The sequence below is a fragment of the Echiichthys vipera genome (genome assembly GCF_963691815.1).
Source record: "Echiichthys vipera genome assembly, chromosome: 2".
Lineage (NCBI taxonomy): Eukaryota > Metazoa > Chordata > Actinopteri > Perciformes > Trachinidae > Echiichthys > Echiichthys vipera.
In genome coordinates, this window is record NC_139827.1 from 12,607,198 (window position 1) to 12,632,003 (window position 24,806).

At 42.6% G+C, this 24,806-nt stretch overlaps 2 protein-coding genes across 6 annotated transcripts in view; one reads left to right on the forward strand and one right to left on the reverse strand.

Moving 5' to 3' along the window:
* The window catches only part of lef1 (lymphoid enhancer-binding factor 1), a 68,226-nt gene extending 55,257 nt beyond the window's left edge, over positions 1–12,969 (forward strand). For 2 of the 5 annotated variants that reach the window (XM_083934333.1, XM_083934329.1), the window contains one exon: positions 552–2,379. In XM_083934333.1, coding sequence (XP_083790459.1) covers positions 552–746 — 195 coding nt within the window. In that variant the 3' untranslated portion in view covers positions 747–2,379. Of the gene's footprint in view, positions 1–551; positions 2,380–2,399; positions 2,449–3,099; positions 3,142–11,415 lie in introns of those variants that run through there. The other 3 variants (XM_083934330.1, XM_083934331.1, XM_083934332.1) reach the window with 3 other exon arrangements.
* A 1,696-nt stretch (positions 12,970–14,665) lies between these two features.
* On the reverse strand, positions 14,666–22,663 carry hadh (hydroxyacyl-CoA dehydrogenase). Its single transcript, XM_083925149.1, has 8 exons — positions 22,491–22,663; positions 18,664–18,792; positions 18,409–18,566; positions 18,039–18,165; positions 17,389–17,478; positions 17,222–17,294; positions 15,931–16,047; positions 14,666–15,315 (listed from the first exon to the last, which is right to left on the reverse strand). The coding sequence occupies exons 1-8, from the start codon at positions 22,605–22,607 to the stop codon at positions 15,197–15,199; spliced, it is 930 nt and encodes a 309-aa protein (XP_083781275.1). The 5' UTR covers positions 22,608–22,663; the 3' UTR covers positions 14,666–15,196.
* Positions 22,664–24,806: the final 2,143 nt, after the last annotated feature.

A 24,806-nucleotide genomic window follows, 5' to 3' on the forward strand; every position in this document is an offset into this window, starting at 1 on the left:
ATTACTTCCCTCTCAGTAGCACAGATACAGACTGCCTATCTAACTGACATTTAATCAAATTGGCCTTAATAAAATATGCCTGGATAATGGCACGGTTGGAAATGACAAAATTTGTTCCTTTTGAGGATTGGGAAAAGAGTGGAACCACAGAGCCATGTTAAAAGCCTTAACGAATAGGCCTAGCGGTTGAGGCAGCCAGCCACAGCAAAGCCTAGTTTGTGGCCTGCATAGGGTAATTGCTCGCTGACATAGTTTGAATAAAAAGCGCTGCTAAATTGGAACCAGTGTTTTGATATGAAATCAAAGTTTTTTTTTTCCGCTTCTCTCGCTCCCTCTGACTCTTGTGCATGTTAATCTCTTCATCATGTGCCCCCACCCCCCTCTCTTTCTCTTTTATACCCTTTTTTCTACACCAACCGTTTGGAAGTTGAAAAGGAGTTGTTTTTTTTAACCAAAACACCAGCACACTTCTCTATGCAGGGAACATGCAAGTGCATGCCAGTAATTGACTGTATGCTATTTTTCCTCTAATCTCCTTTGTACTGAAACAGTGGCATGCTTTATCTCGGGAAGAGCAAGCTAAGTATTATGAGTTAGCCCGCAAGGAACGGCAGCTCCACATGCAGCTCTACCCAGGCTGGTCCGCTCGAGACAATTATGTAAGTATCAACAGAACAGATTGGCAAAGGTGCGTGTGCGTGTGTGAATGCTGGTTTATGTTGTTTGTTTATGTCAGCGTTGCCTGACTTGTTCTTTAAATGGCGCGCAATAATGATACACACAATAATTCACACTAGTCAGCTACATGCTAATGGGGTCCATTTGTGGACCCTTTGTTTCAGGCTAATGTGTAATTCATAACACTGTGATTACATTACCATCCACATTAAGACGGATTGTAGTGTCGCGGACAACAGCCATAGTGAGTGAAAACTGCCTGGTAATGGTTATGCTAGTCTTTGATGTTCCATATCAGCGTGGGGCTTTTGGATGTAAAAAGCACCTGTTAGACTCAGTTGAGGAGGCTGGAGCGTACATGCAGCATTCAGCAGCAGCAACCTTTACTCCTCTAGCTGCCCATTTTGTTTGTTAATGTGGGAGGTTCAGCTGGATTTAAGATGCAGTCTGTTTTCGGTGTGTATCACAGTGTGCATATGTGTTTGTCAAATGTGTCTCTGAGTATGTGGCGTGTATGAATTTGTGAGAGAGAGAGCACCAGCCTTTTATTAAAAGTGTGGCTCCGGCACTCACATTCACTCCACCACCAAAGTGCTTTGTGGTGTTTATCTGCCTCCCCTCGGACACCGACGGCACCCCCCCTCCTTTCTGCCTCCACTGCTCCACTTCCAAACTGCCTCGCTGAGAGGGAGACCGTTTCACAGCTCTGCTCCAAGTGAAGCACAGTTAAAGATACGCAACATCAGCCAGTGACAGTTAGCCCGGTGCCCATTAAATTTCCAGCTTTGTTAGTACAAATGCATTTGACGGGTAGGAGAAGAAAAAGTACGGGGATGTCTTTCTACTTGGCACACCAAAGACATAAAGAAAAACAATTTGTTTTAACTAAACATTTATTTCAAGTACATTATGTATCACTGAGCGCTATTCTACGACCCCTCCCACAAACAAAATCCTCATCTGTACACAGGCAGCACATCATGCCTGGAAACACCCAAAATAGGTAACGCACTGGCATGCAGAGCGTGTAGCATTCATAGTTTTGCTGTGTACCCCCTCTCTCATCCTTTCTCTCACCCACTCTCACTTAGTCTGTCTTCTTCCCTGTCTGCCGCAGCAGTAGAAGGCAGATTAGCTCATGAATAAGTGGATTAGCAGACTTTGCAGCAGGAAACCAAAGTGCTGCTCATATTTGACTAGAACGACTCTACGGTGCTATCTATACCTATAGTCTCCCCCCTGGGGATTTAGCTTAAGCTATAAATCCTTACACACTCCCACCACCTCGCTGCAAAAAGAGTGGTGCTCTTAACAGTCATTGAGCTAGACTAGCCTAATTACAGTGAGCATTTTTAATTGCACTTCATGTTAATATTTGTCATTAGAGGGACTTCAAAGGCAGTGGAAATATGACACAGACTGGTCACAAAAGCAGGACAGGCTGGCTCCTTTCAGTTCGAATGGTCACAACGCACAAAAAGGCCTACAAATCTACATTTAAAACCAGCTGAAAGCAGGAAGAGCACACTTCACATCAGCTCTTGGTTGATCCGTCCCTCTTAGCTTGGCAGTTTGAGGTGGAGTCCGGAGTCCAGGGGATGCTGGTTGGATGCCCAGCAGGGGATGAGTGAACATGGCAGTCAGCAGCAGGATATCAAGAGTGGTCTAGTGAGCGTGAGTGCTGGAGCCACACTTTATGTGTTCCTCTGTATATTTTTTAGGGAAAGAAGAAGAAGCGGAAGAGGGAGAAGATGCAGGAATCAACCCCAGGTAAGCAACATCCCTTCTCTGCTTCTTTTTTTACATTTTTTTTGTCTGTTGCATTTTGAAGTTGTGAGTTACACCATCTTTCCGTAGACTACACATCATATTTTACAGTTTACTGCTGCATTTTTCTAATGCACTCTCTGTACAACTGTAAAAAAAACAAAATAACAACTAATCTCCCAGTAGATTGGGGCAAATGCCGATAAAACTGACAAATGTAGGGATAAACTTATGTCAGCCTCATTCTAGCTTCAGTAGACTGGCTTGATTCTGTGCAGGCAGCAGACTCAGTATAGACTTTCTTTGTATACATCCCACCATCCATTTGTCCCTTGCCTCTCTCTCTCATCCCCGTTTTCACAAATTACACCTACTTTGGGATTAGTCTGTCCATTCTATACGACTACTTACCGACTCTGGGCTTTGCACCATTTGTTTGCCTGCTGCACTACAGTGTGTCTTTCTGCTGACCTTGTTTAGCTGCGCTTATGAGCCTCCTCTCAGCACTGCAACTGTAATCCCATTGAAAATTACATCTTAAGTAAAATGTCAGTATATTTTGGGGGTCTTTACACTGTGTAGGCCAAATGGACGGCAAAGATCTGTGCCATCCGAATACCTCAATTTTTTTTAAAAGGATGCAATTTTCTGCAGGTACAGGCCAGAGAATGAAAACGGCGTACATCTGAGAATATGGTAAGACAAACCCTCTATCCACTCCGTGTCTGATCACTTCAATATGTGTCAAGTCTTTTGAAAATGCTAAACACTGATTGGATAGTACTTACTCACAGACTAATCCTGAAAAGGTCCACCCTAACCTCACCATAGTCATTGTGTCAGTGGTGTTAAGGCCTGAAGAGGGATTGTGTTTTTGTGTGTGGAGTTTGCTCAATGGCTTCAGAACAATAGCCATTGGATGTTCTCTGTGTTTGTGTGCACGTAAACATGCATGCATTTGTGTTTATGTGTTTGTGTGGGTGTTGAGTTGGTCAATCAAATGTTTTTGTGTTGACCACTGGTTGGATTAAAGGTCAGATGTTGTGTCAGTAGGCTTATTTTTCTTCCATTATTCATTAGGAAAATGTTCAACCAAAAAGGGTTTTTGAAGAATATTGCTCAATAAATCAGACAGCTTTTCTAAACATAGACAAAATAATACATCTGAAACAGTTTTACTAGCTTAGAATAGTTGTTTTCTTTTTTTTTTTTTAACTGCTGGTAGAAGACGTCAGCTCAGCCCCCATATGGACTACATGTGTTGTCTCTCTCTGCATCTTTGTGAAGCGGAGCAGGATCACAGCAGCTTGTTTGGCAGGAACTTAATGAGATGCTATACCTTAACAAGATTTCACGGTATCTGGGGTTTCACAGTGTATATAATGCCTTCATAACAAAGGAACTCCGTAGTCGTTTTTTTTAGTTTTTTTTACATGTGAATGATATGCTGAGATATATTGATTCAGATGACATGTCAAACCCTTACTGAGCAGTCACCTATCCCTTTCTTTGTCCAATGAAGGATTAGCGTTCTTAATATGTGGCAAAGGCAACTCTATTTTCAGTCTTCCTTACTCTCTCTTTTTTGCTTTCCACTCTCCACTCCCCCCTCCCCTCTCTCCTGAGTGAGTCTGGTAGCATCCTGTTGTTCCGCTCCCTTTCGGCAGCAGAAAAAGCAGGGCAGATGTGACAAATCTGGTCTTACGTCGAAATCGCCCCAACCAGACAAAGGTTTTCCACTTGATCGATTCCTGACCCGGTGGCTCTCTCTGAACCCAAAATTGGGCTGCTTTCTTTTTTCGCCACAGCCGGTTTTCAAAGCACAGAGAGAGAGAGCGCTAAAGAAGCACTTTATCTCTGATCCAATAATTAGCCGCGCCTAGCCGCAGCGGGATGGACACCCTTGCTGATTCTCAGTGACAGCCTTAAACTAATATGCATAATACCAAGGATACTGCCACAACTCCCCAAGCCCTCAATTTATGCAGATCCCAAAGAGCTGGATTGAGGTTAGCTTGGTGTAGACGCCAAAAAACATCTTTAAATGAACTCGTTTGTCTATTTCTTTTCATCTGCCCTCGCCTCTACCCCATCTGTCTCTTCTCCATATAAAAAATCTGAAAGGATATTTGTTAATGAGTTCATTTTCGAAGACACAACTTTGAACACCTTTTTGTATGATGGTTTAAAGGCAGTGAACATTTGTTACATTTTATTTATAGCGCGAGTCATAATGAAGAATATTCATCTTCTCAAAGCAATGTGCTCCAGTCTAGATCAATTTGTATGAAGAAAAAATGGACTTGATACGTTTTCATATTAATATATTTTATGGCTTGTGAGCTTTTCTGCCTGTGAGGCAAACCAGGAGTCGAGCAGTTGGGCAGTGTTTTATGGCTCTACGTCGGTTCTCTTTGTTATCTTTAGCATATCAAACCCTGGGCCCACCAAACAGCTGGCTCTCACCACAGTGGAACAGCACTCTGAGAAGTCATTTCTCTCTCTCACAAAGTGAAAATTAGGGTTTCTGTCTCTTCCCCTCGTCACTCCATGCCCCAGCCCCCTTTTTTATACACTAACTGGAAATGTGCAGTTTTACTCCTCCTCTCCTCACTGTTCGTGCTCCCTTTATTTTATTTAGTTTCTCTTTCTTGCTTCCTCTCGTGCTGTTAGCCTTTTGTGTGACTAAGCCCACTGATTCAGGGCCTTTTGAGATAGTTATCTGGCCGAGACACATACGTGCCCTCCAGGCTTCTCCCGTTTCAGCCACTGCACATTTTTTTCACAGGGGGGAGACACTCTTAACAAAGGTGGCCTTTTTAATCTGGCGAGCGAGGGCCTCGGAGTTGCTAACACTCCAAACTGCCATAAAACTGAATGTGAGTCATCTTGCTCAGACTCTTATAAAGAGTCTTTTGTTGATGAGCAAAATCTTTAATTGTCCATACGCCTGTGCAGGAGGTTGTATTTGTAATGATCCAGGATATCTTTGAAAAAAAAAAAAAGCTTTACAATAATTATAGTCTGGTAAGTGCATCAAGGGTCAATTCTAAGCCTGTGTCCTGGTCCAGAAACATGAAAGAAAATGTTGTTCAAGGGGGAGCTTTGGTGGCTCTCTCTCTCTCTCTCTCTCTCTCTCTCTCTCTCTCTCTCTCTCTCTCTCTCTCTCTCTCTCTCTCTCTCTCTCTCTCTCTCTCTCTCTCTCTCTCTCTCTCTCTCTCTCTCTCTCTCTCTCTCTCTCTCTCTCTCTCTCTCTCTCTCTCTCTCTCTCTCTCTCTCTAGTCGTGCCCCTGCTCTGCACCCTCTGATGTGTGCAGCCAGAAGTCAGCTGTCAAAAGACTTTGATGAGCGCGAGGAGGGAAGAAGAAGAGAGATGAGGGCGTGAGTTTGTTAGGGGGAAAGGGAGGGCAAGAAAAGGGGCCAGAAGAAAATCCCTCATTCTCTCGAGTTCTGAATTTACCCAATCTCTCTCAACTGCCACTCATCCTTCAGTCTCTATCCCCCATTTCTTTTCCTTTTCTCTCTTTTTTTTTTATTTGTTGCCTCTCATCTTCTCTCTCTCAGACCCTCATCACTCTCTGCACATTTCTCATACATACACATCTGAGCAGCCAGCCACACGCTCCGGCTGCAATTAGGCAAGATTCAGCGTCTGCCTCTATTTCCCGAGTCGTTTCAATTTGGCACCGAGCCTCTGGGCCACTGCGGCACAGCCCAGTGCCTCTACACCCCGCCTTATTAGTGACCTGGGATAATTGGGGAAGAAATCCGGATTGCAAAACTGACTCTGGGTCTCGCTTTGAGCTGCACACAGGAGATGAGAGGATGTTTTTAAAACTGTACTTTTACACACACACACACACACACACACACACACACACACACACACACACACACACACACACACACACACACACACACACACACACACACACACACACACACAAATACTTATGAGTGGGAGGTGGAGGAGAGAGATTTGGGCTTAAATCAGAGCAACGCCCCAGCTAATGTTTCTGTGGGTAGGAAATAGAATAGGAAATATTCACCCCAACAGTCCTCCCGTTCTCTCACTCCTCCTGACCTCCACAAAGCCCCGTCTGTGAAGAAAAATGACCCTCTCAGCACTTAGCATACGGACTTCCAGAGGGTGGCAGTATGTCAAACTGCATTTAATTTAAGTATGCATGTGTGGTTTTAGCTTAAAAGTACAAGTCTTTTACACTGACATGGTTGTTTTCTCCTGGCCCATCAACCTTATGTGACACTTAAAGGGGGGATGTATTACCTAAAAGTCTTTGTTTACATGTGAGAAAATGCAGCTATAGTGCTCCCATTGTTTAGACTGAGGCTTAAAATTTGTTTTGATTGAGTCACGGGCCTATTGTGTTGTGGTTTGGCCAGCTGCAGTAACAGTATGAGGGTCCAGTCTCTCTTGGCTTTTTGTGATGTCTTCTCCACTTCCTCTCTTTCTCTCTCCGTCTGTCTCCCTACACCTCCCCCTCTTCACCTCACCCAACCCCTGTGGCTCCTTGAGGCACTGCAGCCCTTTTTTTTTCGAGAAGAGGGGGAGATACATGACCTCATACAAACGCTCCCCTCGTGAGATGCTTATCTCTGAATGAATGGCAGGCCCAGGTAACACGGGGGCACAGCCAGGAAGAGGACAGTGGAGCTGAAGGAAGCTGTGTTTATTTTTACATTTTACTCGAGTCAGTCTGGCCATTGTTAAGTGAGTCAAAACCTCCAGATCTTTTCCTCTTTCTCTCATTTTCTGCCTCTTTATTCCCCTCCTTTCCTTGTCTTTTCCTTTTCCTGCTCCTCTCCTCTGTCCTGATGGTGAATACGAGCGGTGGTGGAGGCCTTTGAAGCCAGACTACAGCAGAGGGAGCAGTCATTGTGCGGCTCTTTGAATGTGCAGCAGCCCCTCCCTCCCGATATCCCCCGGCCTGCAGCGACTCAGACTGAGCTGTGCGGGGGCACGCGGCCAGACTTCAGCTGCCCGGGCCCCCAGCGATGCCGCCTTAGATGTGGGCAACGCCTACCACTACATCCCCCTCCTCCCACACCCTCCTGTACTCCCATAGTCTCACCCACACATGCCTGAGGTTTGGGGTTTTGGTGACTCCCCCTCCCTTTTCCCCTTTTGACCACAACCAGACCCCACCCTTCCCTTCTCTCCGATATTTAACAGGCACAGTCTTCGCTTTTCTCTCTCTTCACCCTCTTAGTTTCAGCCCCTCCTGACTTGTTAGCTTCTGATAGCCCCCGTGGAAAAGATACATCCCCTGAGCCTGCCTTTTTGATTGGAGGTTAGAAATTTCAAAGCTTTTTTTTTTTTTTTTTAAATTTAATAAAGAGGCGATTTCTTTTATGTGGAATGTCTCAAAGCTAAAAAAAAAGTGCTGACGGTGGAGAGCGTTTTGTTTCAAACATTGCTTTGTCTTCCAGGTGCTTTTTTATTTTTTATTGGCCTGCTCGTTTAATTTTTCCCTTGTGTAAGCGATGATGCTACAAATGTATAGAGAGGAGGCTCCTTTTAAAACCGGACTAATCGGAATGTGTGGACACTCATGCCTACTAGAGCTCACAAGTTAGTCTGAGCCTGACTGAACAGACCTCAGTGAAGGATTGGAGGATTTAAAAAAGAACTGACACTGACACTGCTGGATCTCAAGTTAAAATTACAAAGCTTTAAAAGACACTTTCAGAAATGTTGGCATGTTAAAATGCCCAACTTCACAGCAGAGGTAAACATGTTTCATTCATTCATCTTCAACCGCTTGTCCCTATCAGGTCGCGGGGGGACTGGAGCCGATCCCAGCTGACATTGGGTGTCAGGCGGGGTACACGCTGGACAGGACGTCTGTCTATCGCAGGGCACATAGAGACAAACAGAGACAGACAACCATTCACACTCACATTCACACCTACGGGCAATTTAGAGTCACCAATTAACCTAACACATGCTCCCACAACTGTGGGAGGAAGCCGGAGAACCCAACCCGGAGAAAACCCACACAGACACGGGAAGAACATGCAAACTCCACATAAAAGGGCCCCAGACCTGGATTCAAACCAGGAACCCTTTTGCTGTGAGGCGACAGTGCTAACCACCACATCGTGCTGCCCTAAACATGTTTCAGCTTTGTACAAAAACACTTTTGGTCTCTTTAGCCAGCCCATTTACCCGTTCGGGGGTTGAATTTTTATATAACTGACCCATTTAAATTGTATTAGCTACTTTGAACTTTACTAGGGCTCTTCAGAAACCTATGGGTGATGTCACAGGGACTACGTCCATGTTTTTTACAGTCTATTGACTGAACCCATCTAAATGTGACTGCACTTGTTTCTTGCCCTGTCTGACTTCTTTCTAGTGATGTCACCAACACATGATCCAAAATCTTATCAATTTAATTTGTATGGATGTTATCATATCTGATTTTTTTTTTTTTAAAAGACCCAAGTTGTCGTAAACCAAATCCATTTTTTAAGATGACTCATGTCACATCTTTATTTACTTGCATCAGTCTCCATCTTCAGTCTTTCCTTCTTGTTTCTCCTCCAAATCTCCCCTCTTCTCTCTGCCATGGTAAAGTCTGCGCCTCAGCCTGTGCTGGAGACACCTCTCTCCACTTAGCTTATTTTTAGAGTAATTTGTCGGCGGTGTTTTCCTTTTTAATGGCACCAAAAGAAACTCCAGAGCTGTGTGTAGGGAGAAGGGGAGCTGAGGAGGTGGGTGGGTCGGTGGGTTTGGAGGTTAGGGAGCTATAAGGCAGGCGGGCCCCAGCTGTGGCCGCTTTGATTTGGCCTAGGAGGTGAAAGCGGCGATTGAGACGCAAGGTTGTGCCAGTTATCTTAACCTCCCACACTTCAAAAGCTGGGAGAGAGCTTGTCGGGACCCCCCCCCCCCCCCCTCCCTCCCTCCGTAGAGGGAAAGGAGTGGGGGGGACTAAACCTTCACTAGCCCTCTGAACAGAGGAGCGTTTCATTTCCTGCAAAAAAGTCCACCCGGCATTCCTGAGCACTAATATAGAGGGTGGAGGAGGAGGAGATGAGAGGGAGGTGAGAGGGAGAGGAGGGGTCAAGTTGCTCCTGAATCCCAGTGTTTGTGTCAGCTGGACCTTGTGAAGAGCTGGCCTGGTGCCCCCTACAACCAACCACCATGCCAGTACACACCCCTGCAGTTACCACCAACCTTTTTTTGAAACTTGTGCACACACACACACACACACACACACACACACACTTCTCGCCCCCAGCCCCTCAGGCCTCTTCCCCAGGCAGGAAGGCCAGAGCTTTTCATGTCTGTGGTGGGGGAAGGAAAAAAGCTCCCCAGGAAACAGGGTGCAGTGTCGGGCGTGCGGGCCCGCTTTGAGATCCTGGGATGAAAAGAGTGAGGGCGGCGGAGGTAAATAAAAGCGACAGGGGCTCTCTCTCTTTCTCTCCCAGTGCTGTACTCCTTTCAGTCTCTACTCTGTGCAGCTCAGGGTCAGCTCTCCTCGGGAAAGATGGCCTCTGTCCTGTTCCCTTTTATCCACATGTGGTAAAGGTGTGTGTCTGTCTCTCGCTCTGTCTCTCGCTCTGTCTCTCGCTCTGTCTCTCGGTGTGTGTGTGTGTGTGTGTGTGTGTGTGTGTGTGTGTGTGTGTGTGTGTGTGTGTGTGTGTGTGTGTGTGTGTGTGTGTGTGTGTGTGTGTGTGTGTGTGTGTGTGTGTGTGTGTGTGTGTGTGTGTGTGTGTGTGTGTGTGTGTGTGTGTGTGTGTGTGTGTGTGTGTGTGTGTGTGTGTGTGTGTGTGTGTGTGTGTGTGTGTGTGTGTGTGTGTGTGTGTGTGTGTGTGTGTGTGTGTGTGTGTGTGTGTGTGTGTGTGTGTGTGTGTGTGTGTGTGTGTGTGGCAGCAGGGCTCAGCTGACTCCTCTCCTACAAAAACACACTCTTGGCTTTGCCACAAGGGAAAAGCAAACTAATACTGTTTCTTTTCCTTTTTTCGTCTTCACAAAACATCCATCTTTTTAGTCGCAGGAGGCATCCATCCACCTCTGTCTCTGCCTCTCCACTTTGATCACAGATTCTATTTGATGCTGCTCGGGTCTAAAATAACTCTCCTTGGCTTGTCAATAACTGAAGCTAACTCTGTTATGTTAGCTCAAGCTCAGATCACGAGAAGGAAAAGAACACTTCTGCAGCTTGACAAACAATTTTGCTGTCAGGGAAAGGGGACCAATTTTGTGAGAGTCGTGTGAAGTGGATTGAGCAGTCGGGTAACATGTTTACAACCCAGTGTTTATCTGCACCTGAACTGCATCAGTTAAGATATTTACCATCATAGTCTTCCCTGAACTCTGCCAGTTTTAACCAACTAGGTCAAAGCCGTGATCCTCCTTTGTGGAGAGTGTTTCCTCATCTTGTTTTCCCATCGCCCACCTGCAGCGTTGGCCTAAATGTCAACCAGAAGCTACACAATTGGGTGCTTGCCTTGAGAGAGTGAGAGGAGGAATGAGTCAGTCATGGGAGGGAAAAGAAGAGCGGAGCTCTGCCAGCTGGGTCACGGCAACCCCCATGTCAGACTAGATCAAAGCTAGACCAGCCCACATCCTGTTACTGACCTATAACCCCTCTGTAGTTCAGCACTTTGGCTCAACACTGCTGCAAAGGCTTTCATTCAATCAGCTGTAAGACTCCGAAAAAAGCAATTATGATTGATGATGTAGATGGCAATGACAGGTAATTTGTCGCTCCCTGAACCGAGGAGGCATGACTGCATGGTGAGACACATTGGAGTCCTTCTGAGTCATCTTGATATGTCTGGTTTTGGTTAATGTGATGTGAATGTGACCAGTGTTGTGTGTTTACTGGATTCTTTCCCTTTTTTGGGGATACAGATGCAATAAATTCCCAGTTTGGTTGATTGATCAGTCTTTTCTTTTGTCCCTTGTTCTTTAATTTGTTTTGTTTTTTTTGTCTCCAGGAGGAAAACGGAACAATTTCTCCACATGCAAAGCGAAGGCAGCAGCTACGGGCCCTCTGCTAGAGATGGAGGCCTGTTAGATTCCATGAAGACCCTTAAATCTCCAAACTGAAGCCTCCAGTTCTCAGAGGATGCCCCCCCCCCCCACTCCCCCCTCCATCCAACATCTCCAAAACCCCACCTCCTCCCCCTTCCCTCGACACCGTCACATGCCACCACCAAAAACACTTCACTGTTTGACTCTACTGCCGTCCTGAAGGCGCCTGCTGTAGAGACATTGAACTGAACAAGACAATCATGATTATAGTAGGAGCACCCTCACGCAACCACGTTCTCTCACTGGGGAAAAAAAGTCTGTTTTGTCAGTTTTCTTTTACAATCAGCTTTACTTAAATCCCAAGGCACTGCACTGAAAAACAGCAGCAATTTTAATGTGCGCACAAATGTCTCCACTGCACCGCCCAAAACACTCCAAACACCTGTTTCTGAGTTACTCTAAGTTATGTGTCACCTCGGTTCCTTTGTATAGTTCATTAGGCCGATAGTCACTCCCTCAGCACCACCACCACCACCCCTCCATTCGCTCTCTCTCCCCCTCCCTCCCTCCCTGGATTTTTGAGACCATTTGGGGTTTTCGCCCGACCGACCAAACACCTCGTTTTAGACTGCACTAAGGAAGCCGGAGGAATCTCATCTTGTCTAAGACACGTCCTCAAGACGCCATTTTAGTTCGTTGCTGACCAGTTGGTGCAAAAAAGGATCAACACTTTTGATTTGCTTTCATTTTAGACTGAATTTTACTTTGAATGCTTTTTTGTATCTTGAACCCTTGTTTCAATTTCTCGGTGTATATTTTAGTGATTTATTTTGGATTTTTTTAAATATTGTTTTTTATATATATATATATATATATATATATATATATATAGTGGTATATCTGAAAATAAGCTTTGGACACAGGAAAGCCATTTTTCTTGTTGAAGCGTCTTGCAGAAAATTGAAACTTAAGGCTTCTTTTGATAACTATTTGTAACAAATAGTGACCTCGAGTCTTGCTCAGATGTAAAATAATGCTCAGTATGTGTACTTTTTAAAACTGTCAGGATATGTCATTTTTCTTGGTATTTTTGCAGGCAACATTAGGACAAAGGCGAGAGTGATAGCTCAGAGGCCTATATTTTATTGTTCTAAAACATGACAAATGAAGCAGATATATATATTTACCCCAGCACTTGGCAGTCTTTCTTTTATTGCAATGGACCTTTGTCTTTTCTCTCTGGTAGCTAATAGTGTGGTCTTTAGCCATGTTGTTTATTCCATGCAAGCATCTCTGTAACATTTTGATTTTAATGCTCTATTTTAGTATTACTTGATGAATTCCTTTTTTATTATCATATTTTGGGTCACTGTCATCTTGGAATAGCATTTTGCTTCCCAAGTGGTCATATTTGAACTGTTTCAACATGTTTGTTTTTTTTGTAAGAAAAATAAAAAGGCACCATTGGCTCATTTGATCACTGGTGTGGTGGAAAGACCAGAGCTGAAAGTGCCAGATGTAGCAGTCTGTGTGTCATCCTTGGAGATTATAATGCAAGTATGCATTGCTCTGTATGTACTGATGGTGTAAAGCAGGTAAAACAAATTGGATGTTTTTAGTTGTGAAAACTTTAATCTTAAAAAATGACATGCAGTCAAAACTCCAAAAACACTTGTGGCTGCATTTATACTGTATTATTGTGATAATGAAAAAAGAAACCTCAACTGAGTATAAAAACATTATCAATTGGGTCGATTTAAAGGGTTAAATCCATCTTTTCGTCTGTCTCTACATGTAAAAATTGTCCTCAGACTTTAAATTCTGTAAAAACTCTTACGGTAACAATTTTAAGTAAACAACATGTGCCATTAAAGAGCTAAAAGATCAAAGGAAAAGTCTATTTATAGACCAATCTGAATTTTGCCTCTTGAATGTCTTCATTTCAAATAAAACAGCACCACCTTGTGTTCCTGCTGGGTTAACAGGAAACTCTGAAGAGGCTAAGCATTTCCAAATGCATCTTTATTTATAAAGCCCCAAATCACACAAAAATCTCACACACAATCTAAACGACAGCCTCTATCCTTAGTCTTGATTTGGCTAAATCTCACCCAAAATCCATTCAACATGGACATGAACTATAGTACAAGTACAATATTGAGTGAATAAAAGTTTGATATGGAACACATTTGTGTCATACAGTGACCCTACACTCAAAAGTGCTTCTTACTTCACTTGAATGTTTAAGCTTCACTGTGCAGAATGATGTAGAGATTGACACTAGAAGGCCATTTTCACATTCATCTGTTTATCTGATCTGTATGTTTGAGATGATTTTAAGACATCACAACCTGATTAGAGGTCAATCACGACCCAGTATGCACTTTCCACATGTGTGATATGAAAACATTGAGGTCTTGGTTGCTCTAACTGTTCATATTGGCCATTGAAAGATCTCTTTCAAAGGTATTAAATGATGGGAACAGAATCAGAAGTGTTTGTCTTGTGCAAAAATGTATTTGAAAGTTTAAATGAAAAGTCCCCTCTGGATGGTGTTTACTTGCTAAGCTGCCGTGGAAGGACAACAACAAAGAGGCAAAGTTGTAGTAAAAACATTAACTTTGGAAGATTTTCACCTGATTTGTCGAACTAGTACAGCTTAAGCCTCAAATTAATTTAGGATAAACCAACAGGTAGCGGTAATAGACACATAAGACTGCTCGCTGGTGTATGTAAAGAAACAAGATCGCAAAAAACCAAAATAATTTGGCTTTGCAAATGTTCTAAGGAAATATATTAAACACATCTATTAGTTGTTTTGGTAACTGAATGCCTCAAGTCACATTCAAAGAACTTCAATAAAAGTTGCATCTTCCATCTCAACAGTGATGTTCTATTGCAAATATTAATTTAACTGATGCTAGAAGATATGAGAGGCATTTATACTTTATATATTATGCATAAATAAATGACCCCCAGGTCTATATGTGCACACCATGCACACTTTCTGATGAGAACAGACACAAAGTATTTGCATTATCTGTTAACCCTATTGTGTTCAAAATTGGTCAATTCCGTCATAAATGCAGTTTATTTCATCCGACTAACAAGGCTTCATGAATTCCTGCACACTAGGTATTTGAACATATAAAAGAAATGAAGACAACTTCCATTGATTTTGAATGGTTTTATTCAAACTTCATATATAGTAGTGTTTCTGGTCAAAAATATCCAGCCATAGGAGATGAATGTGAGACTAATATTCAACCAGCAGATGAACTTTCCCACCACGCCACACACAACCGACCACACAATTTTTTAGACAAATGAGGTCTATAATACAGCGCAAGTACCAAATGTAAGTGCTGACCAGTTCTGAACCACAATCAATTTATAATAGATACGAAATTTGTTCGCAAAAAAATTAATACAGCCAGATCCTTCACATATAGCTAACAAAAACTAAAACATGCTGACTTTTTAAAAAATGTAATAAAAACGACAAGAATGAAGATGGTTAAAAGAGTCACACATGATCTGGTGATCATTTCTGCTTCATACACACAAATGTGTATGCGTGTGCGTGATTCAGTGGACGTCCGTAAGGAAATGGACTGACAGACAAAGGTCGGCCTTTATCACAGAAGGCACGTTTTCTATCCCTGTCTATTATCAGCCCTTGTTGGATGGCTTTTTATCTGAAGTTCCTCCGCCGTACGTCGTCACAAAACGAGCAAAACTCAATTACTTGTACTTGTAGAATCCCTCCCCTGTCTTTTTGCCGTGTTTGCCCTCTGCAACCAACTTGTTCAGCAATTCACTCTGAGCAAATAGTGGGGTGTCAGGATACACTGCAGACCAACCTAGCAGTAACAAAAAGGAAAATGGTTTTACATTTATTTCTGACATATTTAAATTAGCTTTGTTTCTACTTTGTAGCAGTTTCAACTCATCACAGGCGGACACACTTTTAAATTCAAAGTCACATCCAGAGTAAAAGTATCAATACAACACTGTAAAAAACCTCTTTCAGATAAAAGCCCTGAAGTGAAAATGTTAGAGAGAAAGAAAGTAAAATCAGGAAAATGTACTTAAAGCATTAAGTGTAGTCAATGCAGAAGAATGGTCCCTGTGACTGTTGCACCATCATATATTATATCATTACCTATTACTCATGCATTTATGTACAAGCAGAATTTACAGTTGTAGTTGGGTTTGTAAAAATTCAGAAAAAAGTAAGAAATGCCTTCACAATTACCCAGAGCCCAAAGTGACACTTTAAAAATGCTTGGTTTTCAGTTCATACCGCTTATAAAAATATATATATAGGGAACAGTAACAAAATTGTAAAGCTGAAAACTATAAAATGTTTTAATGAAAAAAGACAAACAATTATCAAGATAGTTAAGCAAATGCACTTAGTTACCTTCAACAGCTGGATATATCACAACCATTATTTTCCACATAATTTTACTCACCATCCATGATGAACTTCATAGTGTCTAGTCCTACATAGTCAGCGAGCTCAAAGGGTCCCATTGGATAACCACAACCAAGTTTCATACCAATATCAATGTCCTCTTTAGATGCGTGACCTGAGGGAGAAAACAGAAAAACTAACTGCAAGCATACAAAAGCTCATCAAATCATAAGAAACTGCAAAACAATATGAAGGGATTTTGCATTAGACCTAATTAGCTCAAAGGCATTTAAGCTTGTCTTAAATCGGTAAAGCCCATAATATAAGAACACAGGTGTAAGAATAAGTTTGTTTTGACAGTTTGTGAGTTGATTAGTGAAAATGGAGTAACTGCAGACAAAAGAGCCAACGTCAGGAGAAAAATACTCTATTTGAGTGAACTTTTGTGGAGTAAAACAGTTAAACAGTATATTTCTTTTGTTAATTATGAAGTTTAACAAGGATGTATAAATGTATGCAAGACGTGTGCCCTCTATGGTGGACCTGACACTGTTGGAAACAACATTTCAAAATATACTTGGCAGGTGATTGGATGAACCCTCTGTCTATAAAACTCTAATGAGAAACAGCAACAGCGCCAGTAGCTCAGTCCATAGGTGACTTGGCTGAGACCCGGAAGATCGCTGGTTCAAGTCCCTGTATGGAGCGTGGACTGGTGGCTGGAGAGATGCCAGTTCATCTCCTGGGCAGTGCCAAGGTGCTGTTGGGCAACCCCCAACTGCTCGAGGCTCCGGTCACTGGCAGCCCCCTCACATCTCTCCATTAGTTGCATGTATATAGGTCCTGTGTGTGTGTATTTCGGGCCTGTGTGTGTGTGTGTGTGTGTGTGTGTGTGTGTGTGTGTGTGTACAATGAAAAAAAAAAAATAAAGTGAAAATTGCATTTCCCCTTAGTGTTTGAATTCTTCTTCAAGAAAAGCGAAAAAACAGAGAAACAGAGAAAAGCCTTCAGTGAAGAAATATTCTCCAGTTCCCATATAAGAGATGCTGATTGGCCAGGCCTCAGAGGCTCAGACACAAACGCATTACTTGAAGCCTGACAGGATGCATTTGTGTGATTTTATGATCCACAATTCTCAGAAGAACAAACTACGGTGCTCTTCCAGTAGAGAAAAATGCGATGCATTGCCATATAGGCTTTCTATGCACTGGTACCCCACGGCATGCAGTTGGTGCGTTTGTATTATTTGCATCTACAACTTCAAAAAATGCTGAGAAATGGACTTCATTTTACGTATAGCCTTCTGTATTGTGTTTCTTTTTGTCCTGTGCTCATGCTGGTATACATACCTCTTTCATACATCCGAACGCACTCAAAGATGTAAGGAACAAGTAGGCGGTTTACAATGAATCCTGGTGTATCCTGAATAAAAGAGAGGTTGGATGCTGCTGAGTGAACTGTTAAAAATAGTTTTTGAGAGACTACACCTATAATGACATCAGACAGCACGTCTCACCTTGCAGGATACTGTTGTTTTTCCAAGCTTTTTGCCGAAGTTCACAAGGGAATCGAAAGTGTCTTGGCTTGTTGCTGAGGTTGCGATGACCTGTGAACGATTAATACGTAAGCAACTTTGATTCTAATGAATTTATTTCTAGCATTATACAGATGTCTTCAATCCGAGCACAGATTTGCACGTCAACCTCACATTACTACAACCTATGTGTTGTACATATGGGGCATGCTGCAGTTCTAAGTGTTTCCCTCCCTCATACAGCTGTAAGAGAAAAACCGAAACAATACCCTAAATCAGAGGTTAGAATATTTTATTGACCTTATTCATGTGCACTGTTTTCATTTGCTGCGATTTGCTATCATTTGCAGCCATGCAGTTTCTCACATTTGCCCATCACTTGACAAAAGCTTACCACAACAAGCTAAACAACAAGAATGTGTTGAGCACAGTGCTGCTCAGGTAAATAATCTCTGACCACCTAACCTTTCTGTATTTGCTTTTGATCAGTCTCAACTTACTTAAGGAAACTACTTTTTATTTCTCATTAATCTATTTGCCATTGTCTTTGGCATGCACACGCACTCTTCTAATAACCCTTTGCAGAACCCCATTCTCTAGGAAAATAAACAGATTTTGTTCAGGTGCCGTACCTCCACAAGCCTCATCACAGGGACTGGGTTGAAAAAGTGAAGGCCGCCGAATCTATCCAGCCTGTTGGTGGAGCTGGCGATGTCGGTGACGGGCAGGGAAGATGTGTTACTTGCAAAGATGGTGTGTCTGAGAAACGTGTGCACAAAGCAGATTTATGAAACATAATATGGACAGCAGTTAAAAATAAAAGCAGACATGTGCCATTCAGAACAGGGCATCAAATGTCATGTGCCAACTTCCGTCTCAAACTCGGTCTTAAACACATAGCAGCAATAGAAATATGCTTTAGATAACAACACACACGGCACCACCATGAAACCCAGAACACTAAGAGCTAATAAATGTCATAGAAAAAAAGACAGTGCTCACGCTGGTGCCAGCTTGTCAAGCTCACTAAAGAGATCCTGTTTTATTTTTAGATTTTCCACAATGGCCTCCAACACAAGATCCGAGCCCTGGACTACAGATCCAGCATCAGTCGAGGTTGACACATTCTGCAGGGCTTTCTGGATGAACTCTTCACCTGCCTGAAACAAAGTAAAGTGGAAAAATCTCCAATTAATGACACACATTTGACTCTCTCGCTTTTGTTTTGACTTTGTCTGGGCAACTATTGTGTCTCACCTCTGGCTTATCTGCAAACTTCTTCTTGACCACTCTTTTCAGGTTCCCTTCAATCCCTTTGACAGCCTTTTTAAGGACGTCCTCATTTGTGTCCACCAGCGCCACCGAGTGGCCAGTTGATGCAGCAACCTTTCAGAAGGAAATTAGTTCAAGATGATTAGAAACACAGCCGTCAATATCAGTGATGTTTAGGGAGGAGGAAAAAAAAAAGTAAAAGTCGGGATCTAAACAGAAAATGCAACCGGAAACTGATGTGTCCCACATATACAATATAATAACTGTATGCAGGCATGTAAGATGGTGTGTGTTTGTGTTAAGACTGGAAAAGTCACACATTTAAAAGATGAACAAATAGTTGTGTTGAGTAAGTCTGTCATTTATGTTGACTGTTGTCCAACTATGCAGTGTACACAAGGAAGTGGAGGACAAACAGGCTAAGAGGTGGTGAAACAGGATCCTGGAAAACTAACAAATAAGTACAATACTTAAATACACATTCGACATACTTGTACTCTACTTGAGTTTTTTTTTTCCATTTTAGGTAACTTTATACCTTTACTCCACTACAGCTTTAGTTAATTTCCAGATTACATATGTCTTACCCTTCTTCCAGTGAAACACATGTATCTCCACATTTGGTTATTTTGAATTTGACTGTTTCTTATAAACTGAAGGATCAAATGTTCTTTAAAAATGCAAAATGCACCCCCACAGACCAGCAACACTACAAACTTAGGATGGTCTTACAAAATATGATGCATTGTTGTAGATTAAACTATCCAGCAGTTTATAAAAATATATTTAACTGAACACAACCTTAACAGCACAGCAATAAAAGGCAACATTACCATTAACAGCATTAGCATAGCAGCAGTCATTTTAGTCCCAGAACACCTTATATAATTGTAAAACACTGATAGGAGCATTGTACTGCACAATGAGTACTTTTACTTTTTGATACTTTAAGTACATTTAGCTGACAATATTACATACTTTTACATGAGTTAGGCTTTGGATGGAGGCTTTTTACTTTTGATGGAGGATTTTCACTGTTTGGTGTCAGTACTTTTACTGAAGTAAAGGATCTGAATACTTCTTCCATCACTGCTTGGGACCATGGATCATAAAAGTCTTTATATGTTCGGGACACAGCTCAAATTATCCAGCAGCAGTTTACTGCAGACCAAATACGGCGGGCGACAGCGACACATTATTATGTTAATTGCCACGGTCACACCTCAAGGAAACGAAAGTTACGAATGTAACTACGGTTCTATGCCACTCTCCTGGTGGGGACCTGCGACGGGAGAGGAAGTCCATGAACGAATTCCGATCTCCCGGTAAATACGCCGCTCATAGGCTGGTCAGGCCAGGGGCGGCCCATGTTAGAAGAGCCTGGGTCACCTGCAGTAACAGTGCGGACCTGGTGCCCCCTTGATGGTTTATATGAAAAACCACCTCAGTGTTGTTTGACCAGAGAAGCACATGCTTGCCCCTCAGACATGGCAGAAAGTGCTTGAGTGCTAGGTGCAAAGCCCGTAGCTCTAGCACATTGACATGTTCTGTGCAGTCCTGAGCAGACCGTTGACACAGTCCAGGCAGGCGTCCGTCGTGACGAGTTAGCAAACGAAATGGAACAGGAACCATAACTTATTTAATGAGCCATTCACAGTTTCACTGTACCGGTCGTGTGTACTTAGACTTGCATGGCTTAATCTTTGAGACAAGCATATGCTACTGGCAGGATCAACCAGGTAACCCCCATCGCGGCCCGGAGGCCCGGGGTCTGCTTGACCTCTAGTCAAGTATGACTCGTCCATCCATGGCAATAGGGCACTGCTGTGGCACCCTGAGCTTGCTGTGTCTGTGCCGCTTGGCGTCCAAGTGGAAGCTGTTTATCCGTCCTCGGCAGCCTAAAGCCGAGTTGGTGCACAAATTAACCAGTCATGGAGGTATGGCAGGCTCTTCAAGCCCTGCAACTTCAGAGGGGAAATAGCTGCTGCGATGAACCTGATGAATACCCGTGGGGGAGAGTCTGAAACAGGATCATCCTGAACTGAAAATGACTGCCTTGAAAAGCAAAAATGCAGAAACTTCCTGTGATGAGTCACACTAGGAACATGTAAAAAACGCAGCCTTCACGTTGACTGAGGTGAACCGGTCTCCTTTGGCAACAGCATGAAGGACATCTGATGTGCGCAACATGTGAAACGGCAGGACTTTTTGAAACTTGTTGAGTTCCCTTAGATCGAGGGCTGGCCGAAGCCTGTCGCATTTCCTTGTGACCAGGAAGTAAGTTGAATAGAACGCCCCGGGCCAGGAAAGCACACAACTCCCGAAATAGGGCTAGGTGTCTTTGCCGGGTCGTGGATGACGGTCCTCTTGACCTGGCAAAAGACATGGACCCGGCATCGGAACTGGAGTCTGTAACCCTGGGCAAGTGTGGAAATCATCCAGGGATCCAAAGTTTGCGCTGCCCAGCAGTCTAGCTGCTGGCGGGAGAAATGCCTGACAGCTGGCCCGGGGACTTCAATTCCTGGCCATCTTTGGGCTGAAGGAGCCATACAGGAACTACAGGCATCCATTGCGGCAAAGGCGCCGGTACAGTCACGCCAGGCGAGAGCACTCTCTTATATTCTTCTTCTTTTTGAAGACAGAACGCAAAATTTTTTTTTTTATTAATATTTATTTTATTCTTATTTTTTTACATACTTTACTGACAAGGGAGCGAGGACACGCCCATTCACTAATATGGCAGTTATCAATAAGTAGCCAGCACCAAGCACACGCTCCTGCTAGCGTCTATAGCCAACTACTTTTATTTTGAAATTTCACGTCACCCTGTTATAAAGGGCTTTTAAATTTTTTTAATAAAGCTGCGTGTTATTTTTGTTTCCATTAAAAGTTTGCAGGTGTTTGTCGCCACTAAAACATCCACACTGTAATATTTGATTTTAGATTATATTTTTGTAATGTCACAATATTAAGGACTGTAAATTAACTGTAAGATACACTAACTGATGAATATACAGTAACTGTGTGTGTGTGTGTGTGTGTGTGTGTGGGGGGGGGGGGGGGACTTAGACCTGACTAAGGGGAAATGTATGTACTTTGTCAATAAAGTAAAAAAAAAAAAATGATTTCAATAAAGCTAAAACAAGCAGACTATTGCGTCACCTCCGTCGAGCCAGGGGCTTGTGTCTAATCAGTGGCTTGTGTCAAAGGAGGAGACTGTGCCCCGGGGCTGCAGCTGGATAGTATTGGAGTAGGGGGTCGTCAGAGGTCACATGTGACTTTGTTGATATTAAAACTCGATCTACGCATGCGCGAGACAGAAGTAATCGCCTCTGGCGGTTAGGAATGATTTAATAGAACAACTGTGATTGGTGAATGGCAAACTCCTGTTCACAACACAACTTTTGTGGGAACAGTGGGTGAGTTAGAAAACCATTCACTGTCACGTGAATGTGTAAACTTTAAAGACAACTACATATTTTAGTTTGTACTTTTTTGATTTGATTATGTTAGCTTATTGTCACTCTGATCCTTTCCCACCTTTGTATTGAAACTGTTGCACAATAATTTCCCTCGGGATAAATAAAGCTTCTTGAATCAACTTTAACAACTGGGGAGCTTTATTGTATAATCATTTTTCGGGTTTTAAATGGGGATAGTCTTAAAAGTTCACGAAAAACGGGTTGCTGTTGGTAAATGTACGTGTGGTTAACCGTCCCATTTAACTTAAAAGAGCCGCTGCTTCACTACAGCTATGAGGCTACATGTTAGCTGCGTGGCTAACAGAACCCAGACGGATGTTTTTCGCTTACCTGTGCAATCCCTGCACCCATCTGCCCACTTCCGATGATGGTTACATGCTTGATAACAACGTTCCTCACAGCTGAAGAAGAGAAACCTCTGCACAAGTGGTGAGTGAAGAACGCCATGACGAGTCAACCCGCTGCAGAACTTCAGGACTGAGCCAGGGTCACACGGAGAAGCAGGAGGAAGGTTGGCGCTGACGTCATTACGCAGACACTTCCACGAGCTGTCAAAGTCCAATGCTACCCAGCTGCAGCCCCGGAGCACAAGCCCCGGGCGTGACACAAGCCCCTGACGTGATACAAGCCCCTGGCGTGACACAAGCCCCTGGCTCAACGGAAGTGACGCAATAGTTTTTTTTACTTACTTTTATCAACCTTTTTTAAAAAAGAAGTTGTTTTTTGGGCACTTTATTGAAAAAGCACATACAATTCCCCTCAGTCAGGTCTCAGTCCTTCACACACACACACACACACAGACAGACACACACACACACGCACACAGTTACTGTATATTCATCAGTTAGTGTATCTTACAGTTAATTTACAGTCCTTAATACTGTTCGTCTCTATGTGCCCTGCGATACACTGGCGTCCTGTCCAGGGTGTACCCCTGGCTGGTGATGAACATCCAACCTGAACACCGCATCTCTGCTTGTTTAGAACAAGGACCCCAACCACATGTTTACACTGAATACAGACTCATGCAAAACATGCTGCATCCAACACTTTATGCATTTATAAAATTGTATTTAAACGACCTAAATCCAGTACGTACTGAAGCATAAACACTGGACTAAAATGTGGCGACTGTAGAAATTATGGGGACATTTAATTGCTACAGTCTCATTAATTCTGGGCAGAAACAAATATTTAGATAGAAATCATAGTTGTGATTTATTCTGACAAGAACCAACACAACCTTTAAAAAGTACTCCTCTTAAAATAGTCAGAGCCTTTCAGTGCATCATGAATTGACACCTGCTGTATATTTATCCTAGAATTGCTCAAATTAACATTATAAATGCCACTGCTGAATTCAATACTGTCTGTGACTAAACAAACCATTACAGAGTGTGCCACCAGAGAATTTGGGACTTTTTTAGTGTATATATTTACGATAAATGTATGGTTTCAATCATGGTTTCTACTCATTAATTTAAAGATGTGTAAGTAGTGTGCCAACTAAACTTTGAAAGATGTCCAACCCACAGAACAGTAGAAAGCTCTGATTGACTAAACACACGTAACAGATGGCCTATCTGAATGCCGGCTGCTTCAAATTAAAGCTAAACTTATCAATATTTTTATATTAATAATAAATGACTATATGTAATGTGAAAGGTCAGTTCATTTTAAAGAAATCACAAAATGGAAACTGTAAATGTTAAAGCAGACTAATTTTGAGATGGTGTGGAGTTTGATCAGCAGACACATAAATATGGATTAAGTATAATTTAATAGCCTTTTTTTATATTCATTTTGTGATCCAATTTTAGAATTTAATAATCAATAATCATCTAGGCAACAATAAATAAAAGTTATTTTGTCACTATTTTACTTCGATTGTAATGAGGCAATAATTAACCAGTTTAAAAATAGATTTCTTTTATTTCACCTATTTAAATGGTAATAATTAAACATCAAAAAAGTCTTTATGGCCCATTGAAACCATTCTGGACAGAATTCCAGGACTCTTTGTGGCAGGATCGATCTAACCATGATGCCGTTTGCGTGTCCTTTATTAAGGCAGTGGCTTTGCAACAAAAGCTGCTTTTAATGTTTTGTTGAATTGGAAATGAGGTGGTTTAACAAAACCTTGCTGAAACATAAAAGCCCTGTTTCTCCTGCTAGTCAAAGTAAACTTTCTACATTTTTGGAGAAGGTTCTCCTGCAACCGAGTTACACAAGTCTGAGCTGATGTTACTAATATTTAACTCCCTCCACTTTCTTTGTAAACTCGTGGAGAAAAAAACATGACAACCTTGATTTAGTATTGCTGGATGTGATGAGGTGGAGCACCACATTCAAAGATAGCTAGTTAGCAGCATTATCAACCTAGCAAAGCTTACGTTGTTTTTAAACGTCTTCATTATCTCGGCCATTTTCCAAACAGTGACAGTGAGTATCCTCAAATTCTCGCATACTTTCTGGTATCATACGTCACTTCCGTCAAGCCAGGGGCTTGTGTCAAGTGAGGGGCTTGTGCTCCGGGGCTGCAGGTGGATGCTACTCTCAAAGTCAGCTTTATTGTCAATTCTTCACATGAACAAGACATACAAGGAATGTTTGTCTGTTCGGATTATCTTTCACACAGATATTCAG